Source organism: Patella vulgata, chromosome 7 (assembly GCF_932274485.2).
Source record: "Patella vulgata chromosome 7, xgPatVulg1.2, whole genome shotgun sequence".
NCBI classification, from domain to species: Eukaryota; Metazoa; Mollusca; class Gastropoda; family Patellidae; genus Patella; species Patella vulgata.
Window position 1 is genome coordinate 5,994,423 of NC_065885.2, and position 23,586 is coordinate 6,018,008.

Consider the following 23,586-nt stretch of genomic DNA (forward strand, 5'->3'; position numbering starts at 1 on the left):
GTTCCTTTCGATATTTGCGCATATCGAATTGTTATTTCCTGAATTATGGCCCTTGATTGTAGGAAAAATCACTTTCTTTTAAGCTTGTTCTTTATCCATCTCTCGAAAATGTGGGCGTATCCTGCCTGGCAGCCGCTGGTTATGGAATACAATTACTGCTTATTACTGAGCGACATTTCAACTAGGCTTCTCTAGTCATTATCAAGCAACGTCGCTCACTAATAAGCAGTAATTGTATTCCATAGAATTGTGACCTGTATATTCCAGTTCAATTACTAAATGCCATTGAAACAGTTCATTTATGTAGTTCTCTGAGGAACTGGCAACTGAAAAAAGTCTTTGGTCCTTTGGATGGGCCAACCTTGTGGTTTTTCTCCGCGTCCTCTGGTTTCCCCCACTGCTAAAGACCCCTACACGCAAGGGAATTATTGAAATAAAATTGAACCATGTGTTAGTCCCGAAATCACATAGTTTGTGTTGTGTGGACGTTAAACCCTATTTCTCTCTATCTCTCTCGTTTGGATGGGACAAAAAACGAGGTTCACTACTGTTAGTTCTGTACTACTGATATGTGTGCGTGTAATAAAACCCATGACTGTTAGAAGTTGATGTAGAGTAACTGGAAACACCACTGTCTAAGGAAAATTTCCCTAAAAAGTCAAATGCTGGGTTAGTGCTAGGGTTAACATGAAAAGAATGTTTTGCTGATACAGTGTGTGGTGTATATTAAATATGGTAATTATATACCTGATATGTGGATAGTTCAACTAATGACCACATATACTGTAATTATATCTAACCGTTGTCCATGAATCGATATAATCCACAACCTGGTCACAAATTAACCAGCATCTAATACCCCATATCTCTGTAAGCTCTTCCATTAGATTCGATGTTATTCTAGAAGTCTATCTGGAAGCCTATCTGGGAGCTCTTCAGCTAAATACAGGGATATTCTAGAAGTCTATCAATATAAACCTGATATCATTAACTTATTATTGATTTCAGATTAGTTAGTCCGTAGTTTTTTTTTAATGATTCCGTATCATTTAAAGTCAGTGTATCAATATATCATTCATAGTATAATCAGGATTAGTCTGTCGTTTTTATAATGTTTCCATATCATTTATAGTTGGTAGCAGACCACCATTAGATTTCCTCATCTGGGTACTCACCAATGTAGTTCTTTCCAATACTAGTCTCTCTCTTTTGAGGTTGGATGGCTGAATGGTTAGCATGTGCGCATTGTATCATAAGGTCTGTCATTGAGTCAACTGGCATGGTTTTGATTTCCCGTTTGTACATGACAAGGAGTAGGGTTGCCTGTCCAACCTCGTGGCTTTTCTGGTTTACTCTCACTGCTAAATACCCCTACGAACAAGCGAATAATAGAAATAAAATTGAACCATATGTTAGTCCTGAAATGACCCAGTTTGTGTTGAGTGAATGTTAACCTCCCCCCCTCTCTCTCTCTCTCTCTCTCTCTCTCTCTCTCTATTTAATATTGTGACCTCTGTCTCTCCTATATTGTGGAAGAACTATATTACAATATATTGACAAATGATGAAACCCTATATTAGGTGATTAGAGAGGAAATCAATTCCTGTAGATGGTCTGGCATCAATCTGGAAACCAAACATTGGAATCAAAGTCTGGTGATTTGTTGGTTTTTACGATCAATATTAACAGGAATGTTTACTCGGTACCAGATGGTTAATTTTTGCTACACATGTAAATATAGAATTATATTATAAACACAACTTTGTACGTATTATTACTGGGGAATAACCAAAAACAGATTGGCAGAAGTCTTGGAATTTTAAAGCACTAAAGATGTATTATGTAAGATTTAGATAAAGAGCTGACGTTCTTGTTATAATAGTTCAAAAATAGAAAATAAGAAATTAATATATTGAAAATCTCATTCAAATTACTTGATTCTGACAATAAAAAAATAAAAAAACACATATTTATATGACTATGAAAATGAAATAAAATTAAGTGGAAATCCCCCCGAAAGGACCCAAGTAAAAGGACACCTGCCACCACTACATGTATTTCCATTCGAATACGACTTATAGTGTATTACATGTAGGTCACATTAGTTTCATTTTCTGTTCTTCGGGAACACTGGTTTCCTCCCACTGCTAAATACCACTGCTAAAGACCCCTAGGTGAAAGCGAATTATTGAAATAAAATTGAAACTTATGTTAGTCCCGAAATGATCTAGTTTGTCCCTAGTGGTAATTAAACCCCATCTCTATCTTGCAGAAGAGGACTAATTTAAAAACCAAAAGAAGGCTACTTGGTTCCACTGTTCAAAAGCCTTTACATGTAGTTCCAAATTTTTATGTTTCGATCTCTGCGTTGGCCGAAAAAGTTCTTCAGGATTTTCGGGCCTGGTTCCTCCTGGTGAGTGGTGCAGAACCGAGAGCCTGCCAAGGGACAACATAGTTGTTCGGATGGGAAGGAAATCTGAGGTCCCGTGTACACATTGGCGTGCATGTAAAAGATCCCTTGGCAGTCGAACTCAATATAAATGTAGGCCGTAACACCGCTCTCAGGGCAAAATTACCCTCTTTGCACACTGAATGGGGTATGCCCATCTTTATTAGCCCAGTTGGAGCAGAACAGTAGGACATTAAACCTCATTTCATTTCATTTATCAAGGCCAGAAGAACGGAAAATTAAAATAGTGTTTGGCCTTAATAATCGTATAAGATTGACATTTGGCAGAAAACTTGGATATACATGTAGACCCATCTTTACTTATGTCTTCAAGATATAGTTTCCACTTGTAACTGACTAAAGGTTACAATAAGGTGAAATAATTCTATTTGAGGTACACGATCACATTTGATATTCAACATGTATACCACTCTTGTATAGTATTACTGTACTTCTGATTAAAGGGTCGGTTTTTTTTTGTACCATCCAGACAACTAGGCACTGTCCCCACAGTCAATGTGAATACTTCCTGAAAACATCCTGATGAGTTTTCCAGGCAGCACCTGAATTGAGCCTTGGACCTGCTGGTTAGTGAGTCTGAGCCTTACTCATTTAATCCAGTGGTTCTCAACCTTTTTTGGGGGGGCCAAAGGCTCCCCTTGGAACACATGAAAATTTAGCGGCACACCAGGCTAACTACAGTGTATATATGAAAAATATTTGAATTTTGCAAAATAAAAACATGGCAAGTCATAGACGGGATACAAACGTAGATGCAGACTAGTCATAGAACGACTCAACGAAATAAAAAAAACCACAGCTATGAACTTACCAGTAGACACCAGTGAATACTCAATTAGGATCACATGCTTTTTCAATTTCGTGGCGCACTTAAGAAGATCACGCGGCACTCTGGTTGAGAATCACTGACTTAATCAATATTTAAAGATTGAAATAAGTTACACATAAGTTACTATCATATTAAAACCTTGTTCAATATTCCACACCTCTTTGTGCTAAAAACAATAATCAACAGATATAATGTGACTTAAGGGGGGTTTGATGGCCGAATGGTTAGCGCGTGCGCGTTGTATCATAAGGTCTGTCATTGAGTCTACTGTCGGGGTTTCGATTTCCCAGTTATACGTGACAAGGAGTAGGGTTGCCTGTCCTACTTCATGGGTTGTCTCCGGGTCCCCTGCTAAAGACCCCTGCACACAAATGAATTATTGAAATAAAATTGAACCATATGTTAGTCCCGAAATGACCTAGTTTGTGTCGAGTGGATATTAAACCCCCATTTCTTTCTCTCTCTCTATAATGTGACATAATGTTTAAATCTTCTTTGTGCGTCATTTAGCAATTGACAAACTTATAATAAACACAAAAAAAACATATGGAACACAATTACTATTTTATCTAGGGTTCTCACAACGATATCAAGCAAAGGAATAAATCAAAATAAATATGAATTGGTTTGGTTTTTTTCAAAGATATTGTTTAAAAAATAATTGAATTTGCTCATTACAATGTACATGTATTTGAAATAAATCCTGAATACTCAAGGGAGATAAATCTTCCAGAACTTGTTTGAACCAGGTTTTGCCAGATGGAAACATATTGATATAATATTAGGAGCCAGGTGATGGTTAAACCACAAGATCAAGTACCTTTATAAGATGAGTACTTTTAAGATACAAGGTTGTTTTCATCATTTTTTATCAAGAATGAGATAAAGATGTTGACAGGTTTTATATATTTATTGATATGTAGGCTAAAACATGTACATTATGGGGTTTAATGCCCACTCGACACAAACTAGGTCATTTCGGGACTAACATATGGTTCAATTTTATCCTAATTATTTGTTTGCTCATAGGACCTGGAGAAAACCCATAGGGTTAGGCAGAAAGAAATGAAATGGGTTGAACGTCCTACTGTTCTGCTCCAACTGGGCTAATGAAGATTGGCATGCGCCATACAATACAGTGTGCTATGAGGGAAATTTTGCCTTGACAGCGGTGCTACAGCCTACTCTTAAATCAAATTCCAACTGCCAAGGGATCTTTTACGTGCACTTCAATGTGTACACAGGACCTCGTCTTTTTTTTTTGTCCCATCTGAACGACTAGACAGCTGTCCTTGTTAGGTCCTCCGTCCTGTACCACTGACAAGGGGAAACCACGCCAGAAAATCTTGATGAACTTTCTCAGCCAACACCGAGAGCGTACCCGCGACCTCCAGGCTAGCGAACCAGCGTCATACCCACTTAGCTACCTTGTTAGTGGTGCAGGATGGAGTGCCTGACAAGGACAGCTGTCCGAGTCTCAATGGAGAGAGAAAAAAAAAGAGAAAAAAGTAATGATCCCAGGACGTTAAATAATTCAATGTAGTTTTGTTATATCCACAGAACTTTTTCCTAAATTTAAAAACCAAGTTCTAATTTCACCTGACATGAACTGGTATAATGACAAGAAGTGAATTGTGTTTATTAGTTATTTAAAGTTAGACAGAGAGCCCGTGTTCATTACCTTGTTATACAAACACCGAGAACGTTACCACAAACAACCCTTGTTGACCTTACAGGTTCATACAACATGAAAGGAAGTACCCTATTTACTTTGGCACCAAAAATACCTGTGAATTCTGGGTAATATGAGGACAAGTTGATGTTTAACTTTGTCGATTCGTATTTGTTCCTAACAAACGGAAAGCAAGAAATCTATTAATATCAGACCTCTAATGACAAAACACGATTCAATGTTTTATTTCGGTGTTTCACATTCTTGATAACTTCTAAAAAAAACTCAACGCTATCTGATCGCTGTGAAAATGCAATATATTGAATTGGTTGGTCGAATGATTTGCATGTGCTAAGGTCTGTTATTGAGTCAACTGACGTGGTTTCGATTCCCCGGTTGTACGTGACAAGGAGAAGGGCAATCTTATTAAAATACAGATCTATATTTCGTTTCGTTTTTTTTATACTTTCAATGACCTACACTACATGAAGATCTGACCGGTTGTAGCAATAGGTCACGTCAGGGGTCAAAAGACCGACTTTTGACCTATGATGTCAGACATTTGATTAACCAATCAGCATTGATGTTACTAGTGGATTACCCACAGTTCCGTGGAAAACCCGCCTAAAGCTCGCCGTAACAGACTGTTTCATTGGCTTATCGCTGACACCATTCAGTACACGAGTTAAATAACAACTCTTCCAGATCCAAATGTAGTAAAGACAAGTAAAACGAAATTTTGAACTATAAAAACGAAACGAAATAGGGATCTGTGTTTTAACCAGACAACCTTGTGAGTTTTCTCCGGGTCCACTGGAGTGAATTATTGAAATAAAATTAAACCATATGTTAGTTCCGAAATGATCTAGTTTGTGTCAAGTGGATGTTAAACCCCATTTCTCTCTCTCTATCTCTCTCTCTCTCTCTCTCCTTCTCTCTCTCTATATATATATATTAAATTAAAATAACTGATGATGTTATGTTTATAGATAAATTACAAAGATGTCCTTTGTTGGGTTAGACATCCCTTAGATTGGTTTAGTGCTGTGCTCAAATCAACCTAATTTTCTTTGCTAATTTTAATCCCTTTTTTTTATAAAGAGGGTAGTACACCTGAACAAATTTTCCATTCCCTAATATATTTCCTTGGAATCACTTTTCATTTCAAATTTTTATTTTTTATTTAACTATCTAACTATCTAACTTGCCACCAGCCTACCCCTGCTCGATAAATGACAAGATCAGTTTTTTTCTTCATAAAGATAAAACAGGAATACCTGAAGTATTGGCCCTAGAAATCCCTCTTTAGCCATTGAAAACTGGAATGTATATGAACTGTAGATTAAACCGTTATTATGCAAGAGCTAAATCTGCCTATTTCAGGTCTTTCTTTAGGCAAGAAATGTTATCTAAATTATTAATTAGACATTAATTAACTTATCCAGGCCATAATCAACTCTCAATGGCATCAGATTTCTCCGATACTAAATAGATTAGAAAGGTGCAGGCATATTTTGATTTAATTTAAAAATGGAGGCGTGAGACTTAGCTTCGAACAGCCAGTATGGTGGTTGAAATTATTGCACACATCTTGTCAAAACTTCAAAGGCGAATATCAGCGCTCGCAATAGAGTAATTTGAATGAAATTTTCAAATTATTCATTTTACATTATCTATTTTTGAGCTGTTATAGCAAGAATGGTCAGCTCTTTATCTAAATCTTACATAACGTATCTTTAAACTAGGTACATGTACATGTATTAATGAACATGACTATGAAATATCTTAAATTTACTACCAGTGTCTTAAAAAATGCTATGACTTCATCATAGACCCAAAAATTTATTTGAAAATCTCTCTCTCTCTCTCTCTCTGTCTGTCTCTCTCTCTCATTTTACCTGAATATCAGCAGACACTGATCATTACTGTCATATCTTTTTTAAGGATATGAACTTTGGTAATTTATAGTGAATACACCCTCCTTCCTCTCTCTCTTCGGGATGGGGGGGGGGTGAATGGCTGAATGGTTAGCACTGCTTGCTGTATCAATAGGCCTGTCATTGAGTCAACTGGCGTGGCTTCGACTCCCCGGTTGTACGTGATAAGGAGTGGGATCGGCTGTCCAACCTCATGGGGTTTCTCCGGGTCCTCCGGTTTCCTCCCACTGTTGTACGTGACAAGGAGTAGGGTCGCCTGTCCAAACTCATGGGTTTTCTACGGGTCCTCCCACTGCTAAAGACCCCACGCGCAAGCGAATTATTGAAATAAAATTGAACCATATGTTAGTCCTGAAATGACCTAGTTTGTGTCGAGTGGACGTTAAACCCCATTTTTCTCTCTCTCTCTCCCCTCTCTCCCCCCCCCCCCCCTTTACATCCCCCCTGGCAATAGATCACTGATGACACACATATGCCTGGAAACAGGATATTTAAAATTACATTACTTTATCCACTGCTGCATAAATACAAATAGGACTTTTCATTGTTTGGAGTGGGTTACGCCGGCTAAGTGGGTTAGACGCTGGCTCGCTAGCCTGGAGGTCGGGTGTTCGATCCCTGCATTGGCCGATAACGTTCATCCAGATTTTACGGCGTGGTTACCCCTTGTCAGTGATGCAGGAAGGAGGGCGTGACAAGGACAGCTGTCTAGTCGTTCGGATGGGATGAAAAACCGAGGTCCTGTGTACACATTGGCGTAAAAGATTCCTTGACAGTTGGAATTCGACATATAAGAGTAGGCTGTAGTGCCGCTGTCCGGCCAAATTTTCCCTCATAGCACACTGTATGGCGTATGCCCGTCTTCATTGGCCCAGTTCGTAGCAGAACAGTAGGATGTTAAATCCCCATTTCATTTCATTGTTTGGAGAGATAAATTTTTCGCCACTTCACTGTGAAATGACATAATACCTAATAATTTATAGTTTGCACACTGTCCATCTTCCTTTAATTCACTTAATAGACGATTTATCATGTTTGTCATGAAAGTGAAAGACAAAGCTTAGCATGTCACCGTAGATTATCCATTTTTGCCGAACCTAATTCATCTAATGGAAGATTGGTGTCAATTATATCAAATAAATCTAAGAAAATTAACAGAAGCTTTGTATTATGTGCAGTCGCGTGGAAATGCAGTACATGTGCGTAATGCACCAGAGCACAATAGAGGGCACACATTGAGGTAATTAATGATGAACGAAATATCGCAGAAAGGACATGAAAATAAAGAAGAGTATTTGATAATTTGAAAAGACAATGGAATTAAAGACATTTTGAAGTCCTTTACTGGGTATCAAAGTGCCAAGGGTTGTCTTCATGGAGCGCTCGGGACTCGTTTTTAAAATCCTCTGCCACCTGCCATCTTTTGTTCTTAATAAAAATTAACTTTCTAATCAAAATAAAAAAAGGCTACATTTGTTTCTAATGCATGTAGATGTTTGTCAGAAGCTGACATGGATGCAGGTTTGTTAATAAATGTATTTGTTGCTGTTATTTTTTTTTTTATTTCTTGAGTAAGAAATGAGAATTCCTGTGATAATGATGAACACTCAATATAATACATGTAAGTACCAGTATAAGTATTATTGCAAAAATAGATATACATTGTTTTTATAATAGACGCACATTGTTTTAAGACAGGGACACATTTTAAAATAGGGAAACATTGTTTTAAAATAGGGACACATTGTTTTAAAATAGGGGTACATTGCCATTCTTTGTTTTAAAATAGGGATAATTTGTTTAAAATATGGGCTTATTCTTTTAAGATAGGGATACATTGTTTGTAAATTGGGAAACATTATTTTAAGATAAGGAAACATTGTTTTAAAATAGGGGTACATTGTTTTAAAATAGGGGTACATTGTTTAAAATATGGACACATAGTTTTAAAATATGGACACATAGTTTTAAAATATGGACACATAGTTTTAAAATATGGACACATTGTTTAAAAATATGGACACATAGTTTTAAAATAAGAACACATAGAGGGGGTGAGGTTGCGCTGACTCAATCTAAGTATCCAGATAGAATCATATTCAATTATATTTATTTCATATTTCCTTTTTCTTCTTCTCAAGGGGATCCACTTTATTTAATCGTTTTTGATGAATTAGTTTTCATTACGATGCTTTTCAGACAGATGCTGCTTCAAAATTGTAACTGAAATTGTCCTGTCATTTTCGTTTAATTTTTTTTAGCGGATTTTTGGTATGAAGTGGGAGGGGCCAATCAGAGAGTGGGTGGGGTTGATTAGGGAGTGGGGTAGGGGATTGATCAATGGGCAGTACATGCTTTCATTCTGTGAAATTTTGATAAGTTAGAATAATAATATGCATGGTTTTTACATTTTGTTAGCAAATTAATGAAATTAAATTTGTATCTTATGTAAGTCCCAAAATGACCTGGTTTGTGTCTAGTTTAGTTAAATCATAACTTAGTTTGTGTTAGTGGTTGATAAGCTCTCTCTCTCCTCTCTCTCTCCCCCCCCCCCCCACTCTCCCTGATGTTAAACCATAAATCATCACTCTCTCTCTCTATCTCTCTCTCTCTGATGTTAAACCATCTCTCTCTCTCTCTCTCTCTGATGTTAAACCATCTCTCTCTCTCTCTCTCTCTCTCTCTCTCTCTCTGATGTTAAACCATCTCTCTCTCTCTCTCTCTCTCTCTCTCTGATGTTAAACCATCTCTCTCTCTTTCTCTCTCTCTGATGTTAAACCATCTCTCTCTCTCTCCCTCTTTCTCCCTCTCTCTCCTCTCTCTCCCCCCCCCCCCACTCTCCCTGATGTTAAACCATAAACCAGATCTCTCTCTCTATCTCTCTCTCTCTCTGATGTTAAACCATCTCTCTCTCTCTTTCTCTCTCTCTGATGTTAAACCATAAACCAGATCTCTCTATCTCTCTGATGTTAAACCATCTCTCTCTCTCTCTCTCTCTATCTCTCTGATGTTAAACCATAAACCAGATCTCTCTCTCTATCTCTCTCTCTCTCTGATGTTAAACCATCTCTCTCTCTCTTTCTCTCTCTCTGATGTTAAACCATAAACCAGATCTCTCTCTCTCTCTTTCTCTCTGATGTTAAACCATAAACCAAATCTCTCTCTCTCTCTCTCTCCTCTCTCATCCTGGTGTATTATTTAAATGATTATGTAGAGTTTATATTAAATATAATCCCAGATAAATACAATAGATAAATACATGTATTAAACAGCAGTATATAGCTACATGTTATACAATAGTATAAACATACTCCTAACTTAATTCATGAGTTTTATTAGCACTGGCTACTGTGTATACATGATTTATGTATATTTGGGCTTCTGTCTATTGGAAATAGCCAATCAAATTATCTTTTATAAACTCTCAACCAATCAACAAAGGTTTGTGAAATGTCTTGGGGGTGTTTTGGCCTAAGGCTAATTGATTTTGATCACCTGTTGAAGGGAACTGACTTTAGGCTCGTTTAGGTCCAGGTGACATAATACATGTTGACCTGTGTCTGCCAGTCAGACCGTCGATCTATAAGTTGATCTATACAGACTCGAATAGACTTAGTTCATACGAGGATAGGGTCGGACTGATACTCCTCATACATCAGAACGATATTATTGACATCGGTTGATGCCTGAACTATTATCAATGTAGTGTAATGTTTGGTGTATGATGTAGGCGTGGCTTAATGTCAACAATGTAACGACTGTGTGAAGTTTTATTAAACACTCGACACAAAAAGGTCATTGTGTGATATTGTATTGATGTATCTACTACTATCTAGACTTGCGATCAGAACAGAGTTACGTGGGATTTCGTTGACTAAGCCGTTAAAATAGCAATTGTTATTTTAGCTTCAGGAGAAATCTGCAGAATTAGCTTTAGGAGAAATCGACAGAATTAGCCGAATGAGTAATTTGAGGTTTTTTATTGATTGTTTGTGATTGGTTATGATAAATTATTTGTGGTTTATTATTTAATTCGAAATGATCAATCTCAGGCTGCAGAGAAATAACTCATTCAGTGAATTGTATTTAGCTGGCGAGAAGCGTTACTAGAAGCATTAAAGTTATGAGAACGAAAGCATACAACTTTGGAGAACGAAAGCATGCAAGTTAAATGAACAGACAGACCCGTTCAAGTTTAGTGATTTTAAGTTTTGTTGTAATTAAATCATTTAATTAATGGTACATTGTATTTAGTTTATGTGAACAACTACTGGTAGATGCAATCAAGTTTAGTGAATTTGCTCATTTCATTAATGGTATTTAGTTTGTAAAAGTGAACATTTAGATGCAATCAAGTTTAGTGAATTTGAAATTTTCTTCCATCTAACTCCTTTAATTATTGATATTTTGTTTGTGATGGACTGTTAAATAAAGTTACATCCAAGTTAAGTGAATTTGAAATTTGTCTTGAAATTGATGGAACTGTGAATCGTGGTGTTTAGGTCCGTGTTTTACGATGGATATTAACAATACAAATCTGATATTTCACGATGGTAAAGTTGTAAACATCAATAATCATAACACCATGCATCGGCATAAATTCTCAGATGCCGTACGCCAACAGAACACAGTGGCTTTAACAGGTAAGGAAACATTCATTTTCGGTGATTGAATTATTGTGGGAGTGGACATAGGGTTATGATAGAGAGAGAGATAGAGAAATGTGGTTTAACCTCCACTCGACACAAACTAGGTCATTTCGAAACTAACATATTGGTTAATTTTATATAAATAATTCGCTTGCGCATAGGGGCCTTTAGCAGTGAGAGGAAACCGGAGGACCCGGAGAAAACCCACAAGGTTGGACAGGGGTTTATGGTAGAAGATCTGTGAATAACATACTGATATAAAAAAAACACATTCCTTCAATATGCTGCCACCGCATTCTACACCCCTACTATGCTACCTGTACATTCTACCCTTTCTCAGCGTGGTTGGGTGCAGAGGTCGCAGTCACGCATAAATCCACATTTTAAACCCTTTTTTTTAAAAATAAACACAAATATTGACGGACATTGCGTAATTTACACGCAGAAAATTTTCCGATGTGAGAATAATTTTAGATTATGTTGAGATAACTGATAAAATTATTGTATTATATCTTTGTTGTAGTTTGTACACAACGTCATCAATTTATATTCTTCACACAGCATTTACACACTGCTACTTTAGTCTCCATAGGGTTTTATTTTTTCTCTTATTTCATTCACAATCCTTAAGTTCTGAGTAATGTAGATGTCTAGGGCAAAAATGCAAAATTTTGGAATGTCTGCATATATAATTATGCAACTCGAAAATGATCCACTGTGACCTCTGGTTGTGTGGTCTAGTGGTTTAACACGCGCGTGCGTGAAATCACATGGTCTGTCATTGATTCAATTGGCGTAGTTTCAATTTCCCGCTTGTACTTAACAAGGAGTAGGGTCGCCTGTCCAACCACGTGGTTTTTCTGCGGATCCTTTGGTTTCCTCCCAGAGCTAAAAACTCCTACGCGCAAGTGAATTATTGAAATAAAATCGAACCATGTGTTAATCCTGAAATGACCTAGTTTGTGTCGAGTGGAGGTTAAACCCCATCTCTCTCTCTCTCTCTCTCTCTCTCTCTCATGTGAATTTCAATAGGTGATCATTGGTTCCTTCTTTGATTTTTACGCCCAGTTCCACCAAGAGTGATATCGAAGACAAGAGTACATGTAGGTGATGTATGAGTAGCATTAATATGAATAGCAATCTGATCATCTTTCAGTCGGTTGAATGGACGTTAACATGTTAAGGATTATAAGATTTATATGAAAAATCCCTTAATCCCTTTATTTCTAAAACCCCTAATACGTACATTGTATGTATGGGAAATGTTAAGGATTATAAGATTTCAGAAAAGGGGAGGGGGGAACGACGACTACATTCCCTTAAAAGAGTAGAAGAGGCTTTGACAGCGAGGATTTTTTATATATCAGATTACTAGATTGATGTGTTAACTATCTTTATAATCCCTTAAACCCCTAATTCCTAACACCCCTAATACATGTATGGGAAATGGGATAAATCTATTTGTTAAGGCCAGCTGAATTTTAGTCAATGTCGCTGAGATATAAATAAGGTTAGGGCGCATGATTGTAGGTTAGGGTTAGGGTAAGCATTGGGGCTAGGTCCAGGGTTATGGTTAGGGTTGGGATTAGCGCTAGCCCTGTTTACATATGGTGATCTATGATGAAAAATTGAGCTGACCTTATCATTTAGCACCAACCATGAGAATGTGGGAACAACTGATATACATGTAGACCATAATAAGATATAATTGTGTAAAATTGTCAGTTATAAAGGAAAGGAATTTATTTGACGACCCTGGACTAACTCCACCTTTTTTATTTGCTTTCAAGTGTCTCTTTCATATACCCATCAATCATGTCATCAGATATGACCAAACATCAAATAAACTTGATCTGTCCATCTAATATATCACCTGGTTTTAAACTCTGGGCTAATAAATACAGGTGTGATAATAACAGGTAAAATTGACTAGTAGAAGAGGTACATATATAATACAGGCCACAGTTCCTCTCTTTTGTGACAAGGACAGCTGTCTAGTCATTCAGATGGGATGAAAAAAAACGTGGTCCTGTGTACACATTGGCTTGCACATAAAAGATCCCTCGACAGTTGGAATTTGATATAAGAGTAGGCCATAGTCCGGGCAAAATGTCCATCAATTTTAGCACACTGTATGGCGTATGCCCGTCTTCATTAGCCCAGGGGGGGTTGGATGGCCGAATGGTTAGCACGCACGTACTGTATCATAAAGCCTGTCATTGAGTCAACTGGCGTGGTTTCGAATCCCCGGTTGTACGTGACAAGGAGTAGGGTCGCCTGTCCAACCTCGTGGGTTTTCTCAGTGTCCTCCGGTTTCCTCCCACTGCTAAAGACCCCTACGCGCAAGCGAATTATTGAAATAAAATCAAAATGACCTAGTTTGTGTCGAGTGAACGTCAAACCCAATTTCTCTCTCTCTCTCTCGCATTAGCCCAGTTCGGAGCAGAACAGTCGGACGTTAAAACCCTATTTCATTTCATTTCCTCTCTCTCATGACTAGTTATTTTGTCCCACACTGATTTTGTTTTTTTATCAGGTTTATTTTAATAGTTATAATGGGTACATGTCGGACAATGATTTGCTTTTTATCAGGTTTTTTGAATAGTTACATGTATAATAGGTACATGTCTGGCAATGATTTATTTATTTTTATCAGAAATATTTGATATTTAAAACATGTACATGTCTGTCATATAGTTGAATATCTCAGGTACATGTACATGTACTATCTCTTTACTACAACTGGGGGGTTGAATGGTTGAATGGTTAATGTGTGAGCGTTATATGATAAGGTCTGTCATTGAGTCAACTGGCGTGGTTTCGATTCCTCAGTTGAATGTGATAAGGAGTAGGGTCGCCTGTCCAACCTTGTGGATTTCTCCGGTTTCCTCCCACTGCTAAAGACCCCTACGCGCAAGTGAATTATTGAAATAAAATTAAACCAAATGTTAGCCCCGAAATGACCTAGTTTGTGTCGAGTGGAGGTTAAACCCCATTTCTCTCTCTCTTCCACCCACTCTATTTTCTTACTTAATTACCATATATTAATCATAAGAAATGAAATGAAATGGGGTTTAACGTCCTACTACTGTTCTGCTCCTATACTGAGCTAATGAAGACGGACATACACCATACAGTGTGCTATGAGGGAAATTTTGCCCGGACAGCGGCACTATCGCCTACTTGTATATCGAATTCCAACTGCCAGGGGATCTTTTACGTGCATTCCAATATATACACGGGACCTCGTTTTTTCGTTTCATCCGAAGGACTAGACAGCTGTCCTTGCCAGGCCCTCCGTTCTGCACCACTGACAAGGGGAAACCATTAATCATAAGAAAAATAGCATTCTTTTAAATTATTTCACTAACAGAAACTGTCCATTAAATTCCAGAAAATACATGCAGAGAAATTTAATTAATCGACTACATAATTTTTTGCCAGTCATTTCTGATTAAATTTTGTGTTCGCATTTTGTTATTCTGTTTTTTTGTCACACGAAGAAATGTCTACAAAATAAATCAAATACAATTTTATTCTGATTCTGTCGGAAGTCTATTTTTTTAGGCTTACAAGTTTTCATTGTTTTGAAAGCCTGTCATAGTTCCAGATACAAAAGGAACATTTTACACAGACCACTTGACATGTCTCAACCCCATCGTAACCTTTAACATTTTTAGCCAAGAAATTTTTTTTTTTGGCAGAGTTTCTGGAAAAGTTCCAAAACGAGTTATTGAATTGTGTGGACCTAGACAAATTGTAATACGGGTGAAAAAAATCAATAAACAGTTATGTTTTGCGGACATTTTTGCGTGGTTGGTAATTTGAGGTGTCAAGTAGAGTAGCGACCATTTTGTGAACAGATAATTTAGCGTTTGCAATTAATAGCGAAAGATGCCCGCAAGTCTGAGCAATTTCGAGATTTTTTCTAATTTGATACTATCATTTTAAATTATAGCGTTAGGTGAAGTCTACGAGTCTTGCACGAAATTAGCATTAGTAATTACCCAGGGACCACTAGCCGTGTTTCATATCTGGTGATCTAAGGAATGAAATTACGCTTGATTGTCGCAATTTATTTGTTAAATATTGGGCTTGATTACCAAACTGCTTTTTTAATGTCACAGTTTCTGTTGATGTAACACATGTGTCCTTTATGAGATAGAGAAATGGGGTTTAACATCCACTCAACACAAACTAGGTCATTTCGAGACTAACATATGGTTCAATTTCATTTCATTAATTAGCAGTGGGAGGAAACCAGAGGACCCGGAGAAAATCCACAAGATTTGACAGGCGACCCCACTCCTTGTCAGGTATCCCTGCGAATCGAAACCACGCCAGTTGATTCAATGCTAACCATTCGGCAATCCACACCTAACCCCCGTGTTATATGAGACTTGTTCATTTCTTGACTGAATCCTGGTTCAGTACTTAAAGTCCCATCGCGTCTTTTGCATTTTTCACTAAAATAGTAAATTTCTCATTGCTTAATCCATGCTAATATGCGCTCAGATTGTTTATTTAACATTTAGTTAAGAAAAGGAAATAAAAATGCTAACGCTAGTTAATTTCGCAGTTTGAATTCAATTCGATTTAAATTATGTTCATGAATAACAAAATGGCAGCGGGATTATGACATAGATAGGGAGCAGCATAGATCAATGGAATCCAACTATGTAAATACTGAAAGGAATTTAAACATTTGTTCGACTTATATTTCTATTTGAGATACAACTTTCACAATAATGGTTGAGTATATGTCGAGAGGACATTAAAGTACATGTATTTAAGTCTCTAACTCAATATCATCCAAAGTTTTCGACACTGAAACCATGAATTATTTGTCAATTTGAATCAACATTGATGTTGTAATTTTACCGGGAAAAGATAGGTTTTTGATATCCAATATTTAAGACAAAATAAACATTTTGCCATTGGTACACAAATCGTAGACTGAAGTAACCAAACACTATTCGATTGAGACTTCTGGCGTATTTTGTCGAACATAACTGATATGAAATTAGAGTAAGAAGTGAAACGATTGAATATAAATCAGTTTATATACATTCATATTACACTAGTGTATGTGTTGCAACCCATTTGTGTCATTTTCTAGGTGCCAAATATTAGTGATTTAGCTCCTTTAAACCTTGTCTCTCTTTATAATAACTATACAAATTGAACGTATTTGTAACAAGCAGACCCCCCCAGCAATTGTCTTGGGTTAACATGACATAACTTCACTATTGATAACTGTGTTCAAGTTTTATAATCATTGTAAAAACATTTGTATGTTACAAGATTTTTATATATATAATATACAAGACCGCCCACAGACCTTTGTTATTTTATTGTAAGTGATCGCTGATCAAATTCAAGTCTAATTACAACGGCATGTTTAGACAGATTTTCAGCAGATTTTTATGGCATGCCATATTTGTGCACAGATTGAACTTGTGTGATAGTTGTGGATGCATGCGAAGACAACGTGTATGAAGTACATGTACCGTATTGGAATAACAATATCAGTACCATCAATCTTAAAGGGTTTACCGGGGGGATGGGGGGGTGGGTGGATGGTTAGTGTGTGCACGTTGTATCATAAGGTCTGTCATTAAGTCAATTGGCATGGTTTCGAAATCCCCCGGTTTTACGTGACAAAGAGTAGTTTTTTCCTGGGTTTTCTCTGGTTTCCTCCCACTGCTAAAGACCCCTACGTGCAAGCGAATTATAGAAATAAAATCGAACCATATGTTAGTCCCGAGTAGTTTGTGTCAAGTGGATGTTAAACCCTAACTGTGTTAGTTTTGTTATGGTTTCAATATATGGTTATATTAAAGATACATTATGTAGAGAGAGAGAGAGAGAGAAATGGGGTTTAACGTCCACTCGACACAAACTATGTCACTTCGGGACTAACATATGGTTTAATTTTATTTCAATAATTCGCTTGCGCATAGGGGTCTTTAGCAGTGGGAGGAAACCGGAGGACCCGGAGAAAACCCACAAGGTTGGACAGGCGACCCTACTCCTTGCCACGTACAACCGGGGATTCGAAACCACGCCAGTCGACTCAATGACAGACTTTATGATACAGCGCGCGCACGCTAACCATTCAGCCATCCAACCCCCCGATACATTATGTAAGATTTAAATAAAAAGCTGATCGTTCTTGCTATGATAGTTCAAAAATAGAAAATAACAAATAAATATATTGAAAATTTCATTCAAATTACTTTATTCTGAGAGATGTTATCAGAGTTTGGAAGATATAGCATAGATGGTTCATTTTCATAGCAATGGTACTTAACAACCAAGACCTGGCCTTGATTGTCCTTTTTATTGTTAAATTTTTAAATCTCTCAGATGTTTAAATCTATTTAAATCTCAGCCATCCGATTGTCTAGTTGATTATATACTTGTCATATGAATAAATGTCTAATAATTTACAAAACATTTAAAGCCAAAAGAAAGACCTGCAATAGACAGATTTAGTGCTTACATAATGCAACTTTAATATTAATCAGCATCATTTTAGGAGACGAATTCAATCAAAACTGAGATTTGGGCAGAAAACCACATTTCTTTTCATTTCAAAACTAAAAGGTTTCCAACTCCTAGGTTTTCTTTTACTAATAAAATATTAAAAATAATTTAATATCTGTCAGAAAAGATGATAAAATTAGGACACACATTCAAGCTAATAAATCAGAGATCGCTCTAGCGTAACAATTTTCTATTATAAATTCCAACTGACCAAAGATACAATGTATCTATAAGATTTTATTATGATATATAATAGTTTCTACCCCTATGATAATTATATTATAGAACATTAAAATACCATATAATTGTAAACTATAATATACAACATTTATCCTTTTATAACTTCAATCCTGTTTATATCTTCTATTGTGTATGTTGGCTCACTAGCTTGGAGGTCGGGTATTCAATCCCTGCATTGGACTGAGAAAGTTCATCCAGATTTTGCTGCGTGGTTCTCCCTTGTCAGTAGTACAGAACAGAGAACCTAACAAGGGACAACGTATATTTGTTCTGATGGGACACATTGTACACATTGCAATGCAATAAAAGATCTCTTGGCAGTTAGAATTTGTTATAAGGTTAGGCCATAGTGTCGCTGTCCAACCAAAGAGAGAGAGAGAGAGAAATGTGGTTTAACGTCCACTCGACACAAACTAGGTCATTTCGGGACTAACATATGGTTTAATTTTATTTCAATAATTCGCTTGCGCATAGGGGTCTTTAGCAGTGGAAGGAAACCGGAGGACCCGGAGAAAACCCACGAGGTTGGACAGGCGACCCTACTCCTTGTCACGTACAACCAGGGATTCGAAAGCATGCCAGTCGACTCAATGACTGACTTTATGATACAGCGCGCGCACACACTGTCCAACCAAATTTTCCCACATAGCATACTATATGGCATATACCCGTCTTCATTAGCCCAGTATAGGAGCAGAACAGTAGGACGTTAAACCCCATTTCATTTCATTTCTATTGTGTATGCGGAAGTTTGGTTGGACCAGTGGGCTTTAGATAGTGGTGTGGTTTTGATTGAAAGCTTGTATGTGTACGAGAAAAGGAGAAGGGTCATCTTCCCAACCTCATCGGTTTACTCCAAGTACATTGGTTTCCTCCCACTTTTTTTCTGTCAAGTGGACTTTGATAATGTCCATTGTATATCTGTATAGATTGTGTCGAGTGGACATTACACATCGCTACTCTTTATGAGAGAGAGAGAGAAATGGGGTCGAACGTCCACTCGACACAAACTAGGTCATTTCGGGACTAACATATGGTTCAATTTTATTTCCATTATTCGCTTGCGCGTAGGGGTCTTTAGCAGTGGGAGGAAACCGGAGGACCCGGAGAAAACCCACGAGGTTGGACAGGCACCTCTCTCTTTATGTATTGTGAAAGAACTACATTGTAACATATAACAATAGCTCTTCCTCTTCACTCTCCCCACCCCTCACTCTCTATATCATAATGTCTGTTGTTTATCTTAAATTTGTCTTCAGTATATGTTAAGCATGTTGCGCCCATTTTCTCCCTCTTTTTGGAGTGTCTTTGATCAGAGTGTGTATAATATGTGTCAGTAGACCTATATAACATGTACATACGCTGGTAGACCAGTATAACATGCGAATCCCAGAGTTTCTGGCCTTTAAAGCGTATACTGCTTTTAGCTATATTAATATTTGGCTTGAGAGTAGTAAGTTTATTGTTAAGATGATTGTGAAGACTGTGGATGATATTGAGTTAGAGACTTAGCTACTTCAAGATAATATATGAACGAAACTGTATATACCCCAGTAGACCTCTATAACATGTACATACCCTGGTAACATGTATATACCCCAGTAGACCTCTATAACATGTATATACCCCAGTAGACCTCTATAACATGTATATACCCCAGTAACATCTACATGTATATACCCCGGTAGACCTATATAACATGTATATACCCCAGTAGACCAGTACAACATGTATATATCCAAGTAGACCAAGCCCCAAGTTCACAAAGCATTCTCAGACTTAAGTTAAGAATTTACTAAAAAATTGTTGGCCTTATTTTAACTAAAACATAACCCTTTATAAAACTTTTGTTGTTTTAATGTATCAAATACATCAATAAGAAACTATGTGCAAAGTTTTGTGTTTCTGGGTCAAAGTTATTTCGCGTAAACCGTGATTGAAAATGGGTAAATCCTTAACTTCAGTCTGAGAATGCTTTGTGAACTTGTGGCCAGTATATCATGTTTATACCCAGTATTTAATATGTGGTTGATATACAACCAGTATAACATGTATTTAATATGTGGTTTATACACCTGACCAGTATAATATATGTATATTTATCTAGTCAATATATCTTTGTTCTACTAGTCTATTATGTATTTTATTATAAAAACATTGAGTGTCCAGCTGTCAATATATCTGTTGGACGTCTGTTAAACCCATTACACCTCATAATCATATTCTTTTGAAGCTTTTGTTCCGTTTTATTTTTATTATTCCCGGGCAAGTCAGCTGGTGAGATGATAAAAACTAAATAACATTTGTCTAGAAGGTTGATAAATAAGAAATAAATCTACATGAACTTTAAAGATACATGTACATTTATATTGCCTCCAGTATAATTAGGTCGTTTCGGTTACCCTTTCAAGTTAAATTTTACCCATTAATAACCGTGCTAAAAAAATAAAAAAGACTTAAATGGACTAATTAGCACATGATCGATCAAGAAACATTAACAGTGACTTTTTAACGTCAAGTCGCACAGAGGAACCTGGTGAAAATACACAATATTAGACGAGTACAAGTCCAGGGTTAAACCTACACCATTTGCTTGATGACAGACCTTACAATCTAAAGCTTACACATCAGAACAAACATCCCGCCCCCCCTCAAACCCTGCATTTCAATACAAAAATAGTACAATTGTTCAGTGCACAGCTTATAGAAAACTATTTAGTTGATATCTCTTGTGGAATGAAAAGAAACATGATGTAGTGTGCGTGCTAACAGGGAATTTCAACTGCCAAGGATACTTTTAGGTTCACAGCAACTTGTACACATGACCTAGTTTATAATACACAAGCATACTCGACAATTCGATAAGTATCAAGCATGACGTTTCGATAAGTATCCTCTTATCATTATCAAGCACAATGTGCTTGAGTGCTAGATAACGATAAGAGGATACTTATGGAAGCGTTGTGCTTGTGTATAATAAACCACTGATTGTTGTCCCATATAACTGTGTTAGTTTTGTTATGTTTCCAATCACTAAATGGCACTAAAGGATTGTACTGAAACCCTGATGTGACTAGTGATTGACAAGTATGATGTTAGATATTGACAAGTAAATTGATTGACCAGGTAAACGATTAGAGACAAATTGTAAATTACAGGTAGAACAGGTGTAAATATACATATAACATCAGACGATCGGTTATTACAGGTAAATACAGGTGTATATATAAATATAACATCAGATAGTCATTAATCTTCGTCTTTATGTTTCAATAATTTGTATTTGTGAAATTATTTAAATTTTCCCTTTGTGAAATGGATTATCCCGGAATCAGCAACTGGATATGAACTGTCAAGAATTAAATAGATCTGTTGATTTATGATTAGAGCCGGTGTTGGATAATTTTCAATTTATCATATCTTGCTTAGTATTGCAGTCCTTCACGTTTATAAAATCGTGCGGGAGCCATAAAAAGCTCCTGCCAATTTCAGCTAGGAGAAAAAAGCTCCCATAAGAAAACTCTTCTTAATTATATTGCAAGAGTAATTCTACATTTTCTTGAATTAAGGAGAGACAAATTGTATTTATGCTTTAGTCTTGTTTAATATTTGGTGTTTAAAAATAAACAAAAACTGAAAGTAGTTTATTAATTTCAATATTTAGGAGAGTGATTTAGTTAATTTTCAGGAGTCTTTAATGGCTACCGCGAAGGAAAGTCGAGGTGCGTTGAGAGGAGCAGGAGCTAAAGCCCACATTAAACGTGAAGAACTAGTATTGAACAGAATTAAAACCATTTTTTGGTCAGATAAACCTTGTAGAGAGCCATCTTTCACAATATTGTAGTTGACATGAGATAAATATTCCCTTAAATGACGGGAGCCACAGTGGGTAAGACGCTGTAGGTCGCGTGTTCGATCTGTGCATTGGCAGAGAAAGTTCATCAGGATTTTCTGAGATGCTTTCCCCCTTGTCAGTGGTGCAGGATGGAAGGCTGGACAAGGGCAGCTGTTTAGTCGTTCAGATGGGACAAAAAATTGGGGTCCCATGTTCACAATGGCATGCACGTTAAATATCCCTTGGCAGTTGGAATTTGATATAAGATTAGGGCATAGTGCCGTTGCCCGGGCAAAATTTCCCTTCATAGCACACTGCATGGCGTATGTCCATCTTCATTGGCCCAGTTTGAGCAGAACAGTGGGACGTTAATTATAAACCCCATTTCATTTCCTATCCCTTAAATGACCTTCAGTAGAGAGAGAGAGAGAGAGAAATGGGGTTTAACGTCCACTTGACACAAACTAGGTCATTTCGGGACTAACATATGGTTTAATTTTTATTTACATAATTCGCTTGCGCGTAGGGGTCTTTAGCAGTGGGAGGAAACCGGAGGCCCTGGAGAAAACCCATGAGGTTGGACAGGCGACCCTACTCCTTGCCACGTACAACCGGGAATTCGAAACCACGCCAGTCGACTCAATGACAGACTTTATGATACAGCTTGCGCACGCTAACCATTCAGCCATCCAACCCCCCTGACCTTCAGTAGCTTTTCTAGATAAAACATATACATGTAAAATAACCAGTATGATATGAACAACACAATAAATCACAATTTAATTAAGTATTATTAACTTCAATATACCCCCCCCCCCAATATTTATTGATTTTCAAAGTTTTTTTCCAAGGCTGATAAACAGTTTGTTATTGGGTCTTGCAGTCTTTGATTAGTTATAATATTATGAATGAATATTATTATTACGACAGCTGTGAACACGGGGTTCAACTTGTAGATATGGTATACATGGAGACAGCTTGTTACAACTACCAATAACTATCAATTCTGCTTCATTGATTTTTATGAGTTCTATGTAAAATTATTTTATTTTGGTTGTCGTCGGGAGTAGGGGTCGTCTACTACAATGTTTCGTCAAAAACTTTCGAAGGAAGAGATGGTCCGTTCCCAGTTTATATGTAGTGGTAAGCAATTTAGATCAATGAATGAACTGATACATATGTAAAATGATATGAATTAATTATACTATTAAATGAAATCGTGCAACAGATCTAAATTATGTTTTTTCAAAATGGAGTCTGATATCTGTGGGGACAAAATGCATTGAACGTTTTATAAACATACATTATGCCAGAGCTAAATCTGCCTATTGCAGGTCTTTCTTTAGGCCTGAAATGTTTTCTAAATTATTAATTAGACATTAATTAACTTATTCAGGAGATAATC

General features: G+C 36.9%; 1 protein-coding gene across 2 annotated transcripts in view; it reads left to right on the plus strand.

The window, feature by feature from the left end:
* The window catches only part of LOC126826992 (kazrin), a 112,183-nt gene that overhangs the window by 17,778 nt on the left and 70,819 nt on the right, over positions 1 to 23,586 (plus strand). Inside the window, exon 1 of one of the 2 annotated variants that reach the window (XM_050556144.2) lies at positions 10,410 to 11,551. The exons of the other annotated variant lie outside the window; for it this stretch is intronic. Coding sequence (XP_050412101.1) covers positions 11,425 to 11,551 — 127 coding nt within the window. The 5' untranslated portion in view covers positions 10,410 to 11,424. Of the gene's footprint in view, positions 1 to 10,409; positions 11,552 to 23,586 lie in introns of those variants that run through there. 2 annotated transcript variants of the gene reach the window in all.